Source organism: Protopterus annectens, chromosome 1.part2, assembly GCF_019279795.1.
Source record: "Protopterus annectens isolate FY-2018-M chromosome 1.part2, PAN1.0, whole genome shotgun sequence".
NCBI classification, from domain to species: Eukaryota; Metazoa; Chordata; order Ceratodontiformes; family Protopteridae; genus Protopterus; species Protopterus annectens.
In genome coordinates this window covers 678,397,022-678,419,867 of record NC_056727.1, presented here as the reverse complement: position 1 = coordinate 678,419,867, position 22,846 = coordinate 678,397,022, and the positions used below count along the sequence as shown (strand labels likewise).

Sequence of the window (22,846 nt, the reverse complement as noted above, 5' to 3'; positions counted from 1 at the left end):
GATCATGTTGTACAAATACCTGAATACCCGTATAAGAGTAATGAAGATGATCATCACAGTGAACCAGTTAAGTGCCTTAGCCACATTTATTTTTGTTTCCCAGATGAGCATTCAGCAACGACTTATCTATTTAATCTGTCTAATGGTTTCAGGGATACAGTTTCAAGTGGTGAGGACAATTTTGCAGAAAGACCTCTCACAAATAGCTAATGAAAATGGGGGTCTATATAGCTGTATGCAATCTGTGTCAAACCTGGTGTAACCAAGGTTCTTAAAGGACATTTTAAGAAGGGGAAGACTGCATCTGTGATCTAGTATTTTAGTGGTAAAAGATTATTGATCAAAAATGAAGCCCTTAGCATCAACTGGAAGCCTGTTTGAGTTCAGTAAGGTAATATAGTGATGTGCCTTTGAATTAGAGAGGTGAATCTTGCTTTCGGCAGTTTGAAGATTGGTAGTATTTTGGTCAGATCAGGAAGTAATGACAGGAAGACCATATATAACATGGTTAGCATAAGTACTGGTGGCAATGGCTCATCTGGCTTTAGGGATGAGAAGGGTAGTTACCTTGTATGAAATTGTCAAGTTGAAAAAAGAGTTTATTTATCTGTGGATTGGTCTCATTATGGAAGGTAAGTTGTGGGTTTAAAAGAAGTCCTAGTTATTTTTGATGAGTAACAAATGACTGGGAGGGGTCTGGAGGGTCAGTAATAGTAATGTTAGGGGACTTGGTTTTTGAACAGTACCAAAGATCATTCATTTTGACACTATTAAGACAATTTATGATGGAGCTGTTTCTGTAGGTCTGCAGAGTCACTTGGATTTTAGGCAAGAGAAGATTGCTAGCTCTGGTAAAAAATAATATAGTCTGCAAATCTGCAGTTAAGATGTGGAAGGTCCCAAGTTAAGTTATAGTGTACAATGCTATCAGAGCACGAACTGCGTCTCTCAGTAAATTAGCTTTCTTATGGCTGGCCTTCTTAGTTCAGAATGGTGCCAGCTCATTACTATATGTTATCCTTGGAAGCCTCACATCTGTAAAATAAGTGCTGTATCCTTCCATAAGTATTAGTGTTCTATGTAAGACTTTTCATTGCATCACATGCTACCAGTGAGGAATAGCACAGTGCTTGCACAACTGAATGTGCAACTGTATAGATCATTTATAAACAACTTGGTCGATTTTTGTGAGTGATGCTTTGAGCCAATGGATCTAAATGTGTTTGCAGTAATACCTGTATATCTAGATCCTTTGAGTGTTTTTCCTTGACACTTTTGCTTCTGTGCCTGATGACCATCAGTTTTCCCCTCCAGTTACAAAATGCCTATTTGTCCCCCATACAGTGGGATTCTGCAGCCCATGCCTGAGTGAGAGCTGTCCTGGGGTGTTAATATTCAGGCAGCCATGAGGGCACAAAACACTGTTGTAAGCATCAAGGCAGTTGTGGGCATTTCTTGCCTCTTACCCCTGCCCTTAGGTGAGGGGACTTGTCATCTACTTAATTGTGGAAAAACAAAATGCATTTTCCATGTGAGCGGATCCTCCCACACACCCATCTGGAAGGTATGACAACAGTAGCTTGTGCATCCTAATACCCACCCCTGAGCTGCATATTTGCATCACTGCCCCTCCCCTGAGGGACTTTGGAAGGATGTGTTTGACTCTGCCCACTTTCTTAAAGGATAAGCCACCTATCCTCCTGGCAGCTCTGTCATCACTGGAGCTTGTAATCAGTCCTGGGTTTGCCTCATTCATTGTCTGGGTTTTATCCCTGTACTGTACCAGAGCTGGCTGTCCTTTAAAGTTGTGGTACTTGCGTATTATCGCAACCAGACTTTCATGGTTGTGAAATGCGCATACCACCACAGATAGGAGTACATGAAGCAATTGTCTTTGTAAATGTGTAGTAGTGCCCCAAAACTTTACTGTAAAGTGGTGTTCCGAGTGTGTTTTGCTGGGGAATAACTTCAGATTACCTTCGGGAACAGAGACAGTGGAGAAAACCATCTTCCTGTTTTTTTTTTTTTTTTTTTTTTTTTTTGCGTGCATTACACAGGCACGCTACACTTTTCATGGCAGCTATCATACTATCGTTTGTCTCATTTTGAACCTGCAGAAGAAATTCTTCAGAGAAGTAAAACACAGACACTGAGAAATTGTTTAACCCACACTTCCTTACTTTTAACCATTACTGTATTTACAAATTATTAAAAAAATAAATGTCACTAAAACCATCACTACTATGTCTGTGTTTGCCTTCTCTGAAGAATTCCTTCCACACAGTGAATTGAATCCGTCCAGCACACTGACAGCAGGCATGACAATGCAAGCATGCAAAAAACAGGAAGAGGGCTTTCTCCACTGTTTTTGTTCCCGAAGGCAATCCGAAATTATTCCCCAGCAATGCACACTCTGAATGCCACTTTACACTGTTTCATGGCCTCGTTTCTACCGAAATAAGTGAAAGGGCAGCAGCAACAACAATATACAATTTATTCAGTTAGCAATATACCAAAGTCAAGAATCGAGCTCCTACTGTACAGTAATAAGTATGTATACATGTTTCCACATGCAAATTGCGTGACAGAGAACATAATATACAAGCTACTCAAGGTGCAGTTCTATCCAGAAGGCAAAAGAGAGTGAATGTCAGAAATGTTAGCCATTATCAGTGAAACACTGATGACCTGCTTTTTCTATGTGGAATTGCTTTGAAAGAACTGTTGAAGATTTTTAGACTTTCCTTTCCCCTGGTTCAGAGGGGAGATAGTTTCAAATGGTAGGATCAAGCCTTGAAAAAGCTCTTTCATCAAATACTGTTTTAAAGGGATATGTGAACAGGTTGCAAACTTCAAAGGGAGTAGTTAAGTCTTCTTATGGATAGGAGCCGTTTTAATGGGAGATAGTAAATGAAGCAAGTAAGTAGGTGGATCTTTTGGTTACTGGGAGCCAATTTACCCATTGAAGAAGTTGCCAGAGATGAGTGGTGTTGGCTGCCAAAAGGGCAAATCTTCAGATTTTGTGTACTGTAGTATGAAGTCTTTGGTATTGTGGAATAATGGAAGGTCAGCAGAGGAAGACCGTATTCAATTTCGGGGAGTGGAAATTTCTTGGCTATTGCAAGTGTAGTGAGATGGGGTATGAGATTATGTAACAGAGCTTAAGTTGGGAGAGGACTTTCTTAACTATGTGAATCCATGTGAAGGAGAGTTCCTCCCTAACCCAATTCAAGTGCAACCTAGACAATTGGATGGGGAACACTAAAATCATCCCTGGTTTGTTACCTATGTCTCTAATGGACACTGGCAACCTGTAAATGGTTCATCTCCCAGGCCCTAGTTTGTAAATGTTACATCTCCAAAGGCCCAGCTTCACTTATCAAGGGTATCAGAACTTGTCAGAGATTTGGGATGCAAAGCTAGGCTTAAAAAGGCCCTTGTGTTAGCCTAGTAAACACCTATGAATCTGTGATGTTTTTATTATAGTTACAGCATGGTGCAGAAGAAGACCCAAGTGTGTATATTCTGCATTTGTGGGTATGGTATTGTTATGCGAGTCTGAAATACAAAATAGGGGGATTTGTAGGAGGATGAGCAGAGCATTACATTTGTTTTTTAATGGTTAATTAGCAGCCATTAGATGCGGCCTAGTGGCAGAGTTTGAAGGATTGTTGTAGCTGGATTTATAAAGTTTGTTGGCATTTGTTCACTTGTAGTAGGACGATATCTGTGTAGAGTACAAGGTTTAATAAGGAAAGGTCATCTGTGGCATCATTAATGAACAAAAAGAGAAAAGAAGGGGGGTTAGTTCTGACCCTTGTGGTACACTTCTGTTGAATGTACTGACAGTGGACAGTAGGTTATTTCAGTTCACTTGAAAAGTTGTTTTTCAGATAACAGTGGACGCATTTTAATAGTATTTTGACTAAAGTTAAATGTGGTAAGTTTTGTTGAAAAGAAGGTTATGGCAGACTGTTTCAAAAGCTCTGGTCATACCCACAAAATGTCAGCTTAATAAGAATTTCTTTCATGTCACTAGAGATGGTGGCTGCATGAAGGGCTGTTCTGATGCTAAATGCATTTCTAAAGCCATGTATTTTGTCTGATAAGAGTCTGTAGCTATTAATGTGCTTGAAGTTGTCTGTAGAGAAGCTTTTCAAAGATTTTAGTTAGTGGACAAACAGTAGGGAGGGGGTGCCAGTCTTTTTGATTTTGGGGTAGATACTTTTGGAAGGAGAATAATAATAGCATGCTTAAATGCAGGTGGTATTATGCCAGTAGTAAGTCAAAGTAAAATATATTGTCCTTTAGAACTACACATGTGGCCTAAATGAAGTTTCATGCATCAGTTCAAGTCTTTTGAGATTACAAAGGAAAGTGAAACGACAAATACAAGTAGAGGAATAAGCATAACTAACAAATACAATACTACTCCCAATACATGCAAAAAAGAGCAGAGACATTTACCAACACTAGTATACGAAAAGAATACCCTCCCTCGAATTAAATTAACTACCCTATTTAAATTAATACAAAACACACAACAGATAGACGGATAACTTGGGCATTGTTCAAAAATTGCACTTGAGTGGGTTAAATAATACTAACAATGGATATAATAAATACATATTGTGCTTACTTGGAATATATGTAAGTATATACTGCACAGCTAAATAAAAATTGACTTGTGTCCAGACCCCTGGCACTAGTGCCCTGATTCAGAAGTCTAATCACTGTAGGGTAGAAACTGTTATTGAATATTGTAGTCCTGCAGTGGATGTTGATGCATCTCCTGCCAGATGCTTAAACAGTCCATGCACAGGATGAGTTGGTGTCCTGTATTATTTTGGTGGCCTTTTGGATGCTTCTTGCGGAATAAAGTTGTATCAATGGAAGTCTGAAACTGTTACTTTCTCTGCAACCCTCACCACTCTTTGTAGCACCTTCCTTTATGTAACTGTGCAGCTTCCAAACCACACTGTGAAGTTGCAGAGGAGTATGCGCTATATTACACCTCTATAGAAGGTGGAGAGAATATGAGGAGGAAGCTTAGCTTTTTTTTTTTTTCCACCTTTTTAAAAAGCGGAGGCATTTGTGTTCTTTCTTGACTAGTTGGCTGATGTTTCCTGACCAAGAGAGATCCTCTGTGTACATCCAGGAATTTCGTACTCTTAACCGTCTCCACACACTCACCATTGATCCTGAATGCTGGGTGGATTGTCTTCCTTTTCCTGAAGCTGATGATAATCTCTTTAAGTGCTACATTGTGTAGGTATGCAAGAAGTTTTGCAAAAATGCTCAACAAGAATGGATTTTATAGGGAAATGAGGCAATCCAGAGCGTGTTGTGAAGCCTGACTCTACATTTAAAGGAACTTTCCACCTCTGAAAGATCTAATCTGACTTTGGGAGTTTTATCTCCATTACCACTAGGCTAAAACCAGCAAGACTGAATCACCTGGCACAGAGCCATTCCCAGGCTACTTCAACATTTCCCATTCTACTCATGTGGTAAAAGACTCCATTCAAACTCTCTCTGAGAATTTTAACTGCCTTTTTTCTCTGTGGGTTTTAAGTTGCTTTATTCTAGGCTTCAGCCAAGTCAGTAGTACTTTCCTTTCTTGTTTTATCAAAGCATTTTGGAATTTAAATGTAGTACTTTCAGTTGGATTCCCCTTTCCTTGTGTGATTGCTATCACTGTGCACTGCATTAATTTATGAAAAACTGTAGCACTTGTAGTCTTTTAAAAGTATAAGTGCAGAGATTTTATTTCACCACAGGACAAGCATTCCTTATTAGTAAAATGTTTAGGAGAAGAGTATATCTTGAGGAATTGTGCCATCTTTTCTGCTTTTAAACCATCCATGCTAAACATCCACAAATTGTGTGGAATTGGAGAGCCTTCAGGCTATCGTTACTTTCTATCGAGCTGTTTTCCTACACTTCCAGAGAGCGAGACAAAAGGAAATCTGATAGTGTTAGTGATTCTATGCCCAGCACCAGAACAGATTTCTGCTTCGTAAGTGTTTTTTGTTCAGTTTGTATCTCCAAAAGTGAGACATATTGAAGTGGTACACCTCCCCAAGTTGAAAGTGCATCTTTGTTCTATTCAAGCCCAAGTGGCATACCCCCTTCCCCTTTCATCACTGTCAGTCAGGTCCCACAGGCCAGCATCTGTTCAGCTGAACTAAAAAGGCTGTGACATGGCTTTTTCAGTGTTTAGCAGGTGTAGTCCCATTTGTCTTCTTCCATTAATCTCTGGGACTTGAAAGGAAATTCCTTGCCTGGATTTTGTCTCTGAACATTCCTAACTGGAAATTTTATGGAGCCCATTTCCATCAACATCACTGGAGTAGATGCTCTTGACTTTTGTGGTCTTGATGTTGACTTTGTCATCAGCTTTGTTGCTTTTGAACTCTGCAACCTTGAGGCCAGTGCACAGCATCACTGTTCAGACATGATGTGGCAAGGCTGTCCTCGGGCATGTTTTTATTGGGAATAGGTATTCCATCCCTGGAGTTGGCATTTCTACATTTGGTTTGATGAAACCGATCTTGAGTAATGTGTCAATGATTGCCTAGGTTTCTAGGGGTCAGGTTGAAACTTTAGACCCAGAAATGGTACTGACCTATTCTGCACTGACTTGGATCAGTGTTTGATATTGATTTCTTGGAGTCACTGACTTCACCCTTGGGCTTGAGACTGTCACTGGTTCCAGTGCCTATGTTATAGGCTTCCCTTTTTGATCCTCTCCTCTTGTCATTTCAGGCATTGGTTCAAGCACACTGCTTTTCTGCTGATCCAGCCATGTACCTCACTTTCAGCCAGGAAAGAAGAGTTGAGGTCTTTGCAGGATGTGGAAACTGTCCAGGTGTAGATCATTTAGGTGCTCCATATGACTAGAAAGGGTTAGACTTTTTATTCAATGCTGTTTATAGAGATGTCCAGATCTAGGTCGTCTTCTTTTGATGTGTCCTTCAAGACTTGAAGACAAAGCCAGGTGAAAGCAGCAGCACCTGATTCACCTGAGGAATTCCCCACTCTGGAGTTAGCTGAAGACCAGGAGGTGATTTTCCTACCCTTTTGTCTAATGACCCAATATTTGAGGAGGTTTTGGAGCTTATCTAGTTTAAGGCTAAATGGCCCCAGTATACCCCCTGGAGACTGAGCACTTCCTTATGGAGGCCTTGTAGGTTCCCCAGGTTGTTTGTCATGATTCCCCAGCTGATATGAAAGTTCAGCTTGCCATGGGTAGTCTTGGAAAAACCCCGACATGGTGACCTTCATTCCAAAGAGAGCAGATAGAATCCTTCAGCAACTCAGTTGTGGACTCCATTGTTTTGGATTCTCTTAAGCCTCTGATCTGACTTTTGGAGCAGTCTATCCTTCATACAAAAAATGTCATCTGTACTGGATAGCTTGGGAAGCAAGTTTTTCATCCTCCACCTTTATCCTGAGGGTGTTAAGCTACCTGATGCATATGCTGACGTCCCATAGGGAGCTAACAGATGTCTTGGAGTTTGGAAAGGCTGTCTGAATCCAACTTGAAAACTTGATTGCAGTTCCAGCTTTCATCTCGTGGTTCACTAGCTAACCAAACAATGCACTTTGCTCATAGTTCTGTAGATGGTTCAGTGACATTGGCAGGCATTGGACTCCTGCTGCATCACTGTGCTTGGTCAGTCTATCTGACTTTGCTGAAAACAATAAGACTAATTTTATGAATGTTTTATTTAATGGAACCTTACTGTTAAGGTCAAAGGCAAAAACTAAACTGGAAAAGTAACATAATGGGGGGGGGGGGTATGCTCCCTTGCGTTGCATGTGAAATTTCAGGCTGCTCAGCATGTCTACTTTGGCTTGGATGCTGTCAGCAGTCTTAAGTTCTGAGGTTCTAGTAAGAGCCCACAGAAGGCATGGTTCATTTCCAAATGGTCATCCAGTCAGAGGAAGCGAATATTTGTTTTTTCAGCAGTGTGAGCAGGGGTACTGCAGTCCTTATTCCGGAAGACAGCAGTCTGCCCTTGAGATCTTTTCTGCTGGGGTAGTCTGGGGTGTTTGTCCCTCCACCTGACTGAGTGGCAGGCCATTGCACATATGACAGCTGGGTAAGGAACATGATTTACGGAGGCTGTTGCATTCTTTTTGAGATTGCACTCATGCTGCAGTCTTTCCCCGATTCAACATTCCACTCAATTAGAAGATAGCATTAAGACCAGTGGCACAGAACCTTTTCACAAAAAGCCATTCAGGTACTCCACATGACCAGAAAGTGTTAGACATTTTATTCAAGGCTGTTTAGTTCCAAGACGACCAGGGACTGTAGGGCAGTTCTCAATCTGAGCAGCCTAAATTTAATACATACCTAAAGTGCTCTTTCATATAGTACCATTGCAGTCTATCTTTCCCTCCTGGTCTGAAGGGGATGGGATGGGATATGCTGTTTAGGCCTGCAGAATGTGTACCTCCTTATCTAAGATAAGGAGTCCAGGACATTCCTCTGTCTGTGCATAGGGGACTGTCATTCCGTGTTCCAAACATTGTCATTCAGACTCACCATAGTCTTCCCAGGGTTTTCACCAAGTGCTCGTCTGTGGCAGTATCATCTGTTAGGCTTAGGGCTCCACAGCCTTTCCTTACCTGAACAGTTGACTTCTAACAGCACCATTGATGAATATTCTTATTGCTAATTGGGATTTGCTTCTGTATTTGTTCCAGTACATTGGGCATAATGGTGATCTTTGCAAAATTACATCTGATGCCCACAGGGTCAGTCATTCTCCTAGACTACACTTCAGGATTTCTGTCTTCCAATGTCTTCTTCCCACCAGAAAGATTTTACCCATATGATCAGTCTTAAGCTTACTCATAACAGTTTTGTTTTGGTTGCTTTTTTGCCTCCGAGCATCGAATCTGGTGACATCAACAGTTTTCCTGTTGTCTCACATGTTGTCACATGATGGTGCTTTGCTGAACTATCAAGGGTTCAGTAGGATTTGCCTTCAGATTTCAGGACGATTGGAAGGTCACACCAGTATATCCAAGAAGTGCAAGCAGCACTTCGCAGTGTTGACTCAAGAATCCATCCACACTCTGGAAAGACCTTTTCAAGTCCCAATTCTCCAAGTGACTGTGATTATGGATCCTGCTGTTGTGGGATTGGGAGCGGGGGGCATTATTTGGCGCAGAAGACACATGGATGTTCAGAGGTTAATCTGTACATCCTCATCCTAGAAATAAAGGCTGTCCTCTTCACAATGTAGGAGTTTTATGACTTCCTTCTCATCTGTTTGGTTGTCATCCACTTTGACAACTTGGAAGTGGTTTTGTACTTAAAAAGGGGGGACCACATTCTTATTCAGTGGGAGGCCATGAGACGGTAGGAGTGGGCCTTTGCATCAAATCACCTTTTCACCTCTCTCATCCCAGGACAAGCCCACCTCCCTAGTGACCAACTCAGACATTGTCTTTTGATTCCTGACTAGTTGTTCCCGAGTTAGTAACACTGACCCTGTTCTCTTGCTATGGGAATCCTTGCTGTGACCTGTGTTTTCCCAGCCAGTTATAAGTGCAGCAGTTTATTTTCCCTTATTCTTCCCACAGGCAGGTACCTTAGGGATGCAATCATCAGAAATGGACCCCCCCCCCTCCTGAGACTTCTTTACACTTTCCTCAGTTCCTGTTGTTCCCAATTTTCTGTAGAAGTCCAAGGAAATGCACCATCAATGTGATCCTCCTAGTCTCCTGTGTTGTTCCACTATTTTGGCCTCATCTCTTGAACAGGCCCGTCTCCTTGAAGCCTTCCATGAGTCCGCTGCCTCTGTCATTTAGCAGTCATTTTCCAGACCTCCATTTCCTCAAGGTCAACCACCTGCTTTCTTTACTTCCAGTGATGGCCAGTGTGCCTTCATACTCTTAAAAGAATGATCCAGATCCTTGCCCATTCCTAGAGAGCGGACACAAAAGTCATTTATTGCAGCAAATTAACACATTTCTTCATTGAGCTACTGCCGGAGGGGTAAATTCTTTTATCCTCCAGTTTCAAACATTTGGAGCATTTGTCACAGATCTTTGATTCTGATCTTAGCTTGTTTTCCATTAAAGCCCACCTGGCAGCTATTTTTGATTTCCATTAAAGTACCATCTCTCTTTTTAGCTTCCCTCAAAGTTTGCAAGACCTTCCTGAGGGAAACCTTCCTTCATCAGCCCCCAGTCAGGTTGTCATTTGCTGCTTGAGCTTTGTATTTTGTCTTTAAGATGAAAATGAAAGAATATTCCTGGCACAGATCCAGGGCAAAAGACAGAGTCCCCAGACAACTACGAACGACTCTAAATGTAGAAATAATTTTATTAAAAAACTGTGAGAAGAGGGCAGCTAAAAAGGTTTAAATTGGTTTTATGTAAGCCTTAATAGTTGGTTGATTGTTTTTATTTGTGGTCATAGTGACAATTAATTGACAGTTTAATAAGTGACTATTCAAATTTGTAGTATTTAAATGGGTTGTAGTGAGTTGTTGGAATATGGTCTGAAGAAGCGATCTGTAGAGATTGCGAAAGCGCTCACCGTTTTTAATAAAATAATTTCTACATTTAGAGTTGTTTGCAGTTGTCTGTGGACAGTCTTTTGCTGTGGATCTGTGCCAGGAATATTCTTTCATTTTCATTTTTGGTCTCCTGTGCCTGGTTTGTCTTCAGGGCAGCTTTTTCTTGTGGCTACAGTATTTCACATTTGTGGCTGCCAGTGTGAACATGGTTGAAGGAATTACTACTACTGTAGAATTGGACTGTGTACCTAATCATGCAACCAACTGAGGTAACTTTGAACGTTTGTCTAATCTTTTTAAGGGTGGAACTAAATCCACTCTTAATAGAAGATTTGAATATATCAACTCAAACAGAAGCATGTAATGAGACTGACAAGCAACATCTGAGATTACAGTTTTGGTAATTAGAAAATTACTTGTATCGCTTGAAAAGTTTACAATACCAGAGACTGCACTTAGAAGCATGCTCTAAACTGAAAGTGATTCCGAGAGGGCTCCGTGTTCTAAATATGCCAACATACAGAGCATTAAATCCTGAATTACTAGTCAAGTGGTAGCAAATCAATATAGAAATTAGTTTTTCTTGCATGCAATATATTATAGAGTTCTTTCAACGTTTAGAAAAAGAATGTCAAAATACAAAAGGCACAGGGAGAATTGAACAGAGAAAGCAACTGTGCCTTTGTAGATTAATTTATTTCAGAATTAATTGATCAAATCTGTATGAAAAGAGACTTCTGGCATTAAAAAAGAAAAAAACTACAAAGGGACTTGTTAGACTTCCAGAGCCAAAATGTTTTTGCTTTGCCGAGTGAGGGTCACCATGAATTGGCTTTGGCCTTGACTGAGAAAAGTTGTGTTAATGTGAATGGTACTGTTGGCAAAACTACATCCAGTGAAGTTGTATCTCCCTCCACCTGTAACAGCTCTGTTTACATTGCACCCAAGGAAGATCCACTTGGCAATTCGCAAGGGCCTACCCGTAGTGTCTTCTCCATTAAACCAGAGCTAGCTGTAAGGAGAAAGATGGTTGTGACCAATAAAGAGCAAGCATTTCCATTGTTAAATTCCCTTTTCATACGCGTCAGAAGGGGGAACAAGGAGGGAGTATCAGAAGGGCAGAAAGCAAAAAGAAAACTGTCATTCAACAAGAGTCAAACGTAAACATTGAAGAAAATGTGGAAACCAGCAGAGAAAATCTAGTTTGGAACACAACACACAGGACTTTAACGGATAGTGAAGTAAGTCTCCTTAACAAAGGTTTGACTTTTATCCTGACAGTCAGGTTAATTTGCCTGATATTTTATTGTAACTTAGGTTGTTTGTTAATGCAATATTTCGCACAATGTTTCAAGTAACCAAGAGTGAAGGTAATAATCTGAACTTGTTTATGAAGCCTAGTATTTTTGCACCACAGTTGTCTGATTTAGAGTTTTTTACTAAGGCCTGTAAGAATCAATTGCATGAGCTATTGAAAGCTAAAGACAGAAAAAAAGAGATATTTTTAATTTAAGTTTTGATGAGAGACTAGCCTTAATAAACTTGCAGAATGACAAAGGTGTTGTAATTAGACCTGCAGATAAGGGCCATTCCATCGTTGTAATGGATAGATCCTTTTATTTTGAATCGATGAACAGTATGTTGCAAGATGTTGACATACAGATTAATTAATAGTGTTGACATTGAAAGTACGAAAGTTACTTAGAGACATATTAAGAACTGTTTACAGGAGAGTTGTATTACGAAATAACTGTTTCAATATTTTGCGGTAGAACACTCCATTATTCCACATCTACATGGATTACTGAAAATGCACAAAAATCCTGAACTCCCTCATTAGACCTATAGTGGTAGGAGTAGGATGGATAACTGAGCCAATCTCTATTTATATAGAGAATCAATTAATACCATTAGAGGACAGTTATGATAGTCCTACGGGGCGCGGAGCATTTTCTTAGGGATTTATACAAGTTTCAGTCTGATAAGACATTGATGGGAAATGAATACTTGGTGATGTTAGATGTGACATCACTCTTCACTGTAATCCCCAATGATAGAGGGATAGAGTGTGTACAAAATTTTCTCATTAGGAACAATTCCTTCTCAATGGAGAAAATAGACAATTTGTTTCTTGCTAGAGTTAGTACTTTAACATTTTTGTATTTGATGGAAAATATTTTATACAGACCTCTGGCATAGCTATGGGCAATCCATGTGCCAATAGATATGCCAATTTGGTCATGGCAGAATGGGAGTATACTCTTGTAGTAGAAAATGTTTGGTTTTATCGCCGCTTTATCAATGACTTATTTGTTTTATGGAAAGGTATTCATTTGAGTATTTAAACTATAATGATTTTTTTTAAATTTACCAAGAGGAGCTCCCTATTAAGTATAGATTTTTTAAACGTAATGATTTTGAAAGATGAGAATAATAGTATATATACTCAGATATACAGTTATTTGCACCGTACCAGCATGCACCCTCCTCATATTTTTAAAAACATAGTGAAGAGTCAAACATTAAGGAGTTCCAGATTGCATGCCAGAGAGCAAGATTTTGAAGATAATCTAACAAGCTTAAGCAGTGAGTTTACACAGAGGTTATAGAGAAATTGAAATCAAGGATGCCTGTATTAAAGCTAGGGCCGATAAGAAAGCCAAGGGCAAGCCATATTTCTCCACACCCAACCATATTGCAGTTAATAATGACTTAAATAATGAGTTTATTGCATTTTGTATGACGCACACAACTGATAGTGGAGCCATTAGTGAAATAGTTAAAAATAATTGGCATATTCTTGGTACTGATGAGTATATTACCATGTTGGTTGGGAAGACACACATATTTATTTATAAGAACAAGAAATTGTTAAAACAAGTTTTATGTTATCCTAGTAGTAGCTCCAGCACCAAGGTCCATTCTGTAGAATTTGGCACTACACAATGTAAAAGGTGTGCTTTTTGCAAGTACATAGATACTAGTAACATTTTTATTCATCCAATTACTAAGAAACAATATAAATTTAATACAGTAGCTAACTGTGAATCAAAAAACATAGTGTATTTGACCCATTGTATGATTTGCTCCACATTCTATAGAGGGAAGACGAATAGACGCTTTAAAGAATGCATTAGAGATCATTATTATTGTGCGCAAAAAGGATTATGATACAGTGCAATAGCTAAACATATGTTAGAAAAGGGAGAAAATCATTCTTTTAAGTTTTTAACTAATGAGGCAATCAGGGAGGGCGATTTGGTGAACAAAACGGAACGTAAAGAACTTGAATGGATTCTGTCATTTGCAGCATGCAAAGGACAGGGTTAAATGATTGTTTCTCTGAAACCCATATTAAAAGATAGAAAACTTAGGAAATGACACTGTATTTTTTAGTACATAACGTTCTGATGTGTGTGCTTATTTATATATTTTTACAAATATAATTTACTACTAAGAAGAGAGAAGGTAAAGTTTAAATTGCTTTTAAATAAGCCTTAATAGTTGATTGTTTTTATTTGTGGTCATAGTAACAATTAATTGACAGTTTAGCAAGTGATTAAGTATTCAAATTTGTAGTATTTAAATGGGTTGTAGTGAGTTGTTGGAATATGGTCTGAAGAAGCGATCTGTAACTGGCTCGCCATTTTTTAATAAAATTATTGCTACATTTAGAGTTGTTTGCAGTTATCTGTGGACTGTCTTTTGCTATGGATCTGTGCCAGGAATATTCTTTAGTGTTCATACATTTTTTGATCTCCTGTGCGTGGTTTGTCTTCAGGGCAGTTTTTTTCTCATTGCTACAGTTTGTCTTTAAGATGCTTATGCCATCTTTTTGAGACTGTTGCAGTGATGGACTTAAGATATCTGTCATTAGAAAGTTTTTTGTTTTCTTCGTAGTTATCATGTCAGGCAGAAGGATTTCTGTCCTCCAAGCCTTATGTCAATGCACCTTATCGTCTTCTGTAGAGCTTTTGTGTCCATGTGGACCCTCCATCCTTTATGCTTGAGTTGGCCATGGAAACTGAAAATAATCCATCCATCAATCTTTGTGTTTCCCCTAACTATATCAGTTATTGGGAATACTTCATTGTATAGAGGTTCAAGGACTGTTTAGTCTTTGAACAGAGAAAAATCTGTTGAAAAAGACTTGTGGTTTTTCATTTCATTTTCTTCTAATAAACTAGGTACCAAACTTAGTAGAATAGCCCTTGCCGTGTGGCTTTTTCAGAGCATAAGGTTTTAGTAAGTTTGACAAACCTTTACCAGAAGTTTATAAATTTGCTTTCTACTGGAGTTGTGACCAATTTACAAGCCTTCTTCAAAATTGCCTCAGTGTATGACATTTGTGCAACTGCCATATGGGCATCTCTGACTGCTTTCTTAAGACACTGATTTTCAGACCTAGGTCTTTCTTTTGTGCTATTATTGTTTGGGGCATTCTTTTTGAGACCCACCCATGAGGTCTAGCTAGTGCTGGTGAAAAAATGCCTAACATCAGTCACAAAAGTTACGTACTTTCTATGAAGCTAGATATTTGTTGGCAGTTTCATTCTATCACCAAATGCACCCACAATTCCCTGGGTGGGCCTGGTGATACCTTTGTGTTTGAGGATTCTGAGAAAGTCCTTTTCACAGGCATTTGTAGGGATCTGGAATATGATCCTTAACAGTATAGGATTATGAATTAAAGGAGAGGGACTGAGAAACTTTTAGGAGCCAAACTAAGTTTTTCCAACCTTTGTTTTAGTGGTGACAACGATGAAACTGCCAGTGCAGATCTGGTGATGCAGTAAGTTCTTAGTGTTTGTTTTGAGGTAATGCCCACCATATATGGCATTATTGTGAGTGGAAAATGGAAACAGTTGCATTAGTACATGTATAAAAGTTTATGCTGTGTTGGAAGAGATTTGCTTTTTTAATTTACCTTTTTCCCCAGTTTTTAAGAAAAAAATTGTTTTTCCTTTATTAGAGACAATCTCCCAATCTTTGTATGTTGCAAATTAAAAATAAACCTCTATGATCATTCACTTACCACAAAAATGCACACATTATGACAAAAGCATCATGTGAACACTCTCTCACATTGACAGTACAGAAGTTTCAGATCCTGTTCATCCTGTCTTGGTTTGTCTGTGTGATCTGACTTGTTGATCCTCGAGCCACTTGGCAGATCTTATCCAGCAAATCTAATGATCCAAACTTGAGCTCCTTTAATTTTTTTTCTATCCACATTGTATCAGCATGTAGAGCTCCCTCAGATCTTGTTTTCCATCTCTGTGTTCAGGTGTGGTCACGATCTGCTCAAATGCTAAATGCTCCACCTCTTATAATTCTTTGCTATGAATTGTAATTTTGATCATTCAGCATCCTTTTGCTTATTTTGGAATTATTTCACTGTTTCTTCAACTTTGAGTTCATTTTCCTCTATTTCCAACCGTTTTTCTCCTGCCTTGGCATGTGAGCATTAAGTCTACCAACTTTAAAAAAAAAAAAAAAAAATAGTCTAGTAGATTTTTCTCTGAGGAGGTGTGGGTGTGTGTAGATATATCTATCTACACACATACACAGAGGTTTACCTTTCCTGCTCATTATTACTGTTCTCATCATTACTGGTTGTTTAACCATCTACAGCTACCTATGGGGGGGTGTAGGAAGATGAAGAAAAAATTTTGTTTGTCCCTTCAGTGTGGGTACAAAGTCGTCTTGCAGGATTTGCGTGATGAGTGCATTGTTTCTTTGTGTCGAACACAATGCTGCTGGCTGCTCCATCTGCAAGGCATTTATTGAGTGAGCCTTGTCAGATAGGAAGAGTAAATTGGTCATCAAGTGCTTGCTGTCTCCAGATCCAGAGGAAGACTAACACAAAAAGAACAGAGAAGGTCACAACAAGGACAAAGACAGGTCCAAAGGAAAGGACAAAGATTAGGATCCAAAGAAGGGAAAAGTGGAGTAGCTCCCGGGTGCCGGACTCTCAAAGCCTATCTGGATTGAGCCTACCAGGGTTTTTTTTTTTGGTTTTTCTTTTGGGTGTTTATCCATCCTTGGCTTCACTTCCTCTGAAGCAAGTTGTCATTGAACACAAGTCCCTTAGGCACAGATTCAAGGTAGTTCTCCGAAGAGGGAACTTGCAAGATTCCCTTCTCAGCCTCCATCTTAGTTATCAGGTCAAGTAATTCAGGTCCTTCAGGAATGCCAAAGGTTTGAAGTTAGATTGTATAATGAGAGTATTAATGAAGATGCAGCTTGATATGGGTGTTCTCCCATTCCCCTCAAAGGATGGAGCAACTGGTCTCTCAGCCACTTTACTTGTTCCTTTCCCATTCTGACCTTCGGATCCAGTGGTATGAGAACAGACTTCCTGCCTGGTTCTTGTGTCTTTGGTGCCAGATGCATCCCTGTCCTTGGCTCTAAAGCCTTAAGATCTGATTCACTCTAATATGAGGCCTTTGTTTTTCAGTGACTATCGGTGCTGATATCGTGACGTTGACACTTTGGTATCAATTTTAGACCCATTGCATATGGTGTCACATTTGGTATTGGGAGTCGTCCCCCATCGAGGATATGATGCTGATCCTACCCTCTGGTCCATCTGTTCTGTCAGGTTCAGGGATTCCCTTGTTAAGACTACCTGCCTCTTCTATGGAGGAGGCAACACTGACACTTAATAGGGGTTCCTCAGTTCAGTTGATGTGTGGTTCAGCCTTTGAGGTTATGAGGGTAGTATCATAGCCTTTCTTCCAAGAGCTGCAAGACGAGCTCAACTAGTGTTGGCTTTCCCCTCAGACACCCTTCCATCTCTGGCTCAACCCTCTCATACGTTTGAGGGGCAGGGTTGAACAGATGTTCTCAAATATACTGTCTAGGTGTAGGATCAGGCCTCTGAAGACTCAGATTCGTTCACAGAAGAGTACGTGCAAGAGGAGGCACATTGGCTACCTGGATTAGTCAGTCAGTTCAGTGCTGACTCTGAGGATCAAGAGGGACCCCCCCCCATCTCCTCCAGAGGACCTCCGCTTTAGTGGATTAAAAGTCCTATTTGAAGCATTTGTCTCCGCCCCCTCTTTCTTGGCTGATCTCTCCAGTAGATTGTTTGTTCAGTCTTACAATTTTGGGGGCAAAAAAGCTGTGGGCTTTTCGTACTGATTTATGTTGAACTCCCCTTGAGCTTCTGAAAGACTACATGGAAGGCATCCTTTACCTTTGAAAAGCTGGCTGGTAGCTGTAGGGTAGGACCCATATAACTTGGGCCGCTGCAACATTGATCCATTAGAACACCTACTGTTATGGTAAGTTTACTTACAGTACTGTACTTTCTCTCCCATTCATTTTAACTGTTGTCAGAGAGTTGTCATTTGTGAGCAACAGACAAATGTCTTCAGAATTAATGTAATGTGTTGTTCATGCTCCTGACCCTTCCACCAAAATAAATAAATTAGTAGTACACTACTATAAGTACTGTATACTAGATTGCTGCTGCAGGACTGAAACTGCAGTTCAAAATGATACAGGTTGTATCATAAACCTGTGTTTGAAGATTAACTTAACTGCATGTACTTTGAATAGAGCAGTTTTTTTAAATTACAGGATACCTTACTTGTGGTGTCAGTCTCCTTTACTACCGTACTCAGTGTAATGTTTTGGGGAGCACTTCATTACATATTTGTATAGACAGATGAGATTTTTGAAGGTATGCGTGTGTTATGTAAACAACACTTGAGAAAAACTCAGCATGCTTGTTCCCCTGATGTGATGAAATGCACACTAGTACAGAATCTGACAAAGGCCACCACATCATTTAATTTGCTTAACATTTAAGAAACTGTTATTCTTTACTGTTTTATTTCTATGGAATTTCATATGCTGTGAGTATCTGACTGGTTGCACTTTCAAGATGCAGTTCTTGTATTTTGATCCCTCTACTGGACTGTAATTTACAATGATTTTGTCCTTTACTGGAACCGCATTTTACAGTCATTAGCCTGCATGATTTTGCCGACTGTAAGAACTGCACATGATGAGGAACCAGCTGATGTACTTGACAGGAGCTTGTTTGTGCCTGTGGTTAGAGGTGACATTTTATTGAAGTACTGTATGATTTGAAAACATTCAATAGATTGTTTACTCACCCTCATTTGTTGAATTCTTGCTTTGTATATTGGAGGCTGGCTTAAAGGAGTTTTAGGATCACATTCTTGATGTTAAGACTCTTCAATATAGAAGGGCAGTGTCTGAAAATCATTCACAGTAACTACTGAAACCTTATTTTTCAATCTAGAGAAAAAGCATTGTGCTTGTGTACAGTATTCATTTCCTTTGCATTATTTACTGGGAGTTTTTCAGCTGCATGAGTGCCGATCTTGTTGTGGAATGTGTCATAAGACTCAATGAGGCTTCAGAAGTACTGAAAGTCTTCAGCAGTATGTGCAGTGTATTCTTGTTCTGTATTTACATCAGCCCCCTTGAGTCAAACTTCGGAAGGCATTTTACAATGAATTTGTTGTTTGTCATATCTATGTGAACAGTAAGAATGAAAAGGGAAAAAAAAAAAGCAGTTGAATTGAATTCCCTCTACAACGTTTCCTTCCAGGCTGAGTCACCACCAGCGAGTGGGAAGGGCAGCAGCAAAAGAACCAGAAGAAATTCAAAACTGCAAAGCTGACAGTTCCGGAAGGAGAATTTCTCTGAGGCTGGGGCTCAGAGGAGAGCCAACATGACTGATATAACCATTGTGAAGGAAGGCTGGGTCCAAAAGAGGGGTAAGTGACAGCAGAGTTTATGTCACAATGTATGAAGAAGAGGGGCTGTTGGGTGTGGTTAGGGAATCTTGCATCTTTGTAACGTGCTTTAGAGTCTGATTTCCTATTGTTCTACTTGGAGTACAGCATCCAACTGTGCATGTAGATGAGCTCATGTACTGTACATGGCAGTCTACCAGACATACACTGTAAGGGAAGGATGTGCAATCTTACCCATTTCTAGCATCATATGCCTTTTCAGAGATAGCTGAATTTATAATTTTTCATAATTGTTAGGTGATAGTTGCATTGGTTTCAGATTCCAGAATGAAAACAGTGGAACTATATACTTTTTTACTCTGTGTATTAATTAATGTTGTCCTTTAGCATATAGAACTATATGCTTTTTATTTCTGGTATTCTTGCTGTATTGCTTCATGTGCCAGTTAAGTGTCTTATTTTAAGAGAGAACCAATTAAATATCCAAAGCTGCTACACTTGTGTTTGCAACTTACTATGACATAACGGTTCTGTGCAAAAACTTTATGGTTTGCTTGGTTGCTTTAGCACGATTATGGTGCTTTCAGATTAGTTTTGGGTAGTCCTTTTCAGTAACTACAAGTCCCACAACTCTGCAAAGCTGATAGAATAGTGGACCATACAGAGTATAAAGTTGTTTTTATTTGTCTGATGAAGCTTTTGAAATTATGTGCACATGTTCTTATGGTTTATTTTGTGTAAAAGCTAAATACTGTATTGTAAATATATTGTTATTATTACTACCACTCCTGAATTTTACTACTGCTGAGTCTTTCTCCATTGGCCATTATACCGCACTACGAGTCACATTACCAGCAAGTTTTGATTTATAGTTGAACCTGTTAAAGTTTGAACTTCTATAGTGAGCAGCAAAAAATTGATGGCTAGTTAACAGGTGTACAGGAAAAAAAGAACGGAGGAATATTTGGATGTATTATCCAAATGTGTCATTTAAAATTCTGAAAGTAAGAATGGTTATTGGATTATATAAGGAAAAGAAATTTACAGCAATGTCTGTAAAGCATTAACATTTTTCTTTTGTAAAGTTATACTTTAAATCCTGCTTTAATTTAAAATAAAATGTATTACATACAGAATGCATGCAGATATAAACTGCACATGGCATTTGGATGTATGTAAACTTTGATTTTGATTATTTTAAGCATTATTAGGCCATGTGATTTGGGTGTCTTTATTTTACTTCCAGAATAAATTAGATGTGTAATGTTATGTGGTCCTGTGATGCCCTGTTCCTGTGAGCTGTTGCTGGACAGTAAAACTTTGCCTGTGTTTTTTACAGTTCTGGTTACATTACAGTGATCAGTAAAATAAAATGTTCTGTCTGAATGGCAGTATAATTTGTTTTGCTTTTACTCGTATATCTTAATATTCTTACATGACATACAGTATGCTGGTTAGAAGAGATGAGCAAGTACTTGGTCAATGTTTTCCTGTCTGCATTAACCCTCTCCATTTACCCGTAAACCTCATTGCCAAAGAGCCCTTCTCAGATTTCTTCAGTCAAGGGGTGAAGTCTGATTTTCAAAATGGCCAAGTTACTTTGAGAGAGAGAGAGAGAGAGTTTTCTCTGCAGTAAAGTTGTTCTAGTTTGAATTCTTACCTTCATAAGGGTCTTATCTTTCCCTGTATTCCTTTCATGGCAGGTGCATAAGAGGTATCCTATCCAGAGGCGATTCAGTTTCCCTTTTGTCTCTTCTCAGTCGACCATCTCTTTCCCTCCTTGATGTTCTGCCCTGCCAAAAGGTTGTGGGAAATCAACAGGCCCAGGGCCAGCTATTAAAAAGAGCTCTCCAGGAGATTGTGCCAGACTAGAAATGACTCAGATTTTACTTGGAGGTTCCTTTTAATGTCAAAAATATAATCAGGACCTTGGGGTCTATTTATTTCACCTGACTAAATGGGCATAGTGTCAAGGAGCCCTTTTTAAATGATCACTGTGCAGTCTTTTCTTTCCTTCCTTTTCAAAGGGAACTGGATGTGCAGTGTGGACATCTAAGATGTATACTTGCAAATTAGAAATGCAATGGAGTCTAGGAGTTTCCCTCGCTTCTGCATAGGAACAAGTCACTTTTAGTTCAGGACTTTTCTGTTTGGTCTCACCACAGCCTCCAGGGTGTTAAACAAGTGCATGTCCATCTCTCTGTCTCCAAGGCTCCAGATTCTCTCTATATCTGTAGAATTGGCTGTTAGCAGATCCATCCTTTGAGAAGCTTCTTGTCCACCAGGGATTTGCTTCTCAGTCTGTTTCAGTCCTTGGGTATAACTGTCAGTATTGCAAAATCTTAGATTATGCCCTCTCATTGAGTAGTGTTCACGGGCTGCACTCTGAACACCCTGGCTTGACACACTTCCATTTCAAAGGATTCTTCTTAGTGTTACTGTCCTCCAGGTAAACCACATCAATTCAGTCTCAGCCTGTCTTTGCCTCTGGGTCTGATGACTTTTGTGGTCTTTATGGGCTTTCACTCAAGACTGGTTATGAGGGTATAGTACCGACGAAATGTAGTCTTGCAGCCTTAAGGGTAGTGCATACATCCCTTTTGTAGATTGAGAACAAGTTGCATTCCTTTAAAATGTGCCTGTCCAGGCTTCTGCGCCCCCCCCCCCATCTGCCCACACTACTGTTATCATTATGCAAGTTCCCTTAGAACTAGGTTGCTTATGCACAATATTTGAACCCCTCAGGCATAACATTGGTAATCTTTTGTTTTACCTTAATAAACTGTGGTTTAAACAAGCAGTCCCAGCTTGAATCCCACTTTCTTATTTTTAATAAAAATGCAAAGTGATCTTTGACACTAATCTTATGGTTTGGCAGTGGGCTATTTTAATATTTGTGTAGTGATATCAAGAATAATTGTTCCTGTACAACTAGTTCCCCCTTTTTTGTTTTTAGTTTTGTATACTGCATATGCACCTATATATTAATGTGCGAGTATATGTATGTGCATATATATATATATATATATATATATATATATATATATATATATATATGTATGTATTTGTATATTTTGTAAATGTTCATTGCTTTATTTTGTTAGCTAGAATGCATCATTAAATACCTGTTAATCTTTTATTTGCATGAGTATATATACAGGAAGATGCAGAATACGGTATTAACACGTGGCATTGTATTCTTCAGTAAAAACTGCACCTTGATGCAATATAATACATTTTGTCACATTTCCATAACAAGAGAAAGTGGGAACGTCTGCTAAGGATACATCATCTGTCACATAAGCTGTGAAGACTACTGATTCAATGTAGAATTTTTAGTTTTTGTTATACATACACAACTGCCGCCTGTCTTGTGATTGTGATGGAGTTCTAGAAGTAGTAAAAACATCCCTTTTCTACATATTCATTTGTACCTCACCATTTTAGTGCACTTCTGTGATAACTGCAGCAATAGAAGGTATGCATTCATTGTAAAGACACCCTGTGAATGCATTACCAGTGTAATGCTGTTTTATAGGAGATGTATTATACAAACCTTCAAAA

General features: G+C 39.2%; 1 protein-coding gene across 1 annotated transcript in view; it reads left to right on the top strand.

Moving 5' to 3' along the window:
- The window catches only part of AKT3 (AKT serine/threonine kinase 3), a 2,413,182-nt gene that overhangs the window by 260,902 nt on the left and 2,129,434 nt on the right, over positions 1-22,846 (top strand). The window contains exon 2 of the mRNA XM_044058335.1: positions 19,135-19,303. Within this exon, the coding sequence (XP_043914270.1) occupies positions 19,258-19,303 (46 nt within the window). The 5' untranslated portion in view covers positions 19,135-19,257. The remainder of the gene's footprint in view (positions 1-19,134; positions 19,304-22,846) is intronic.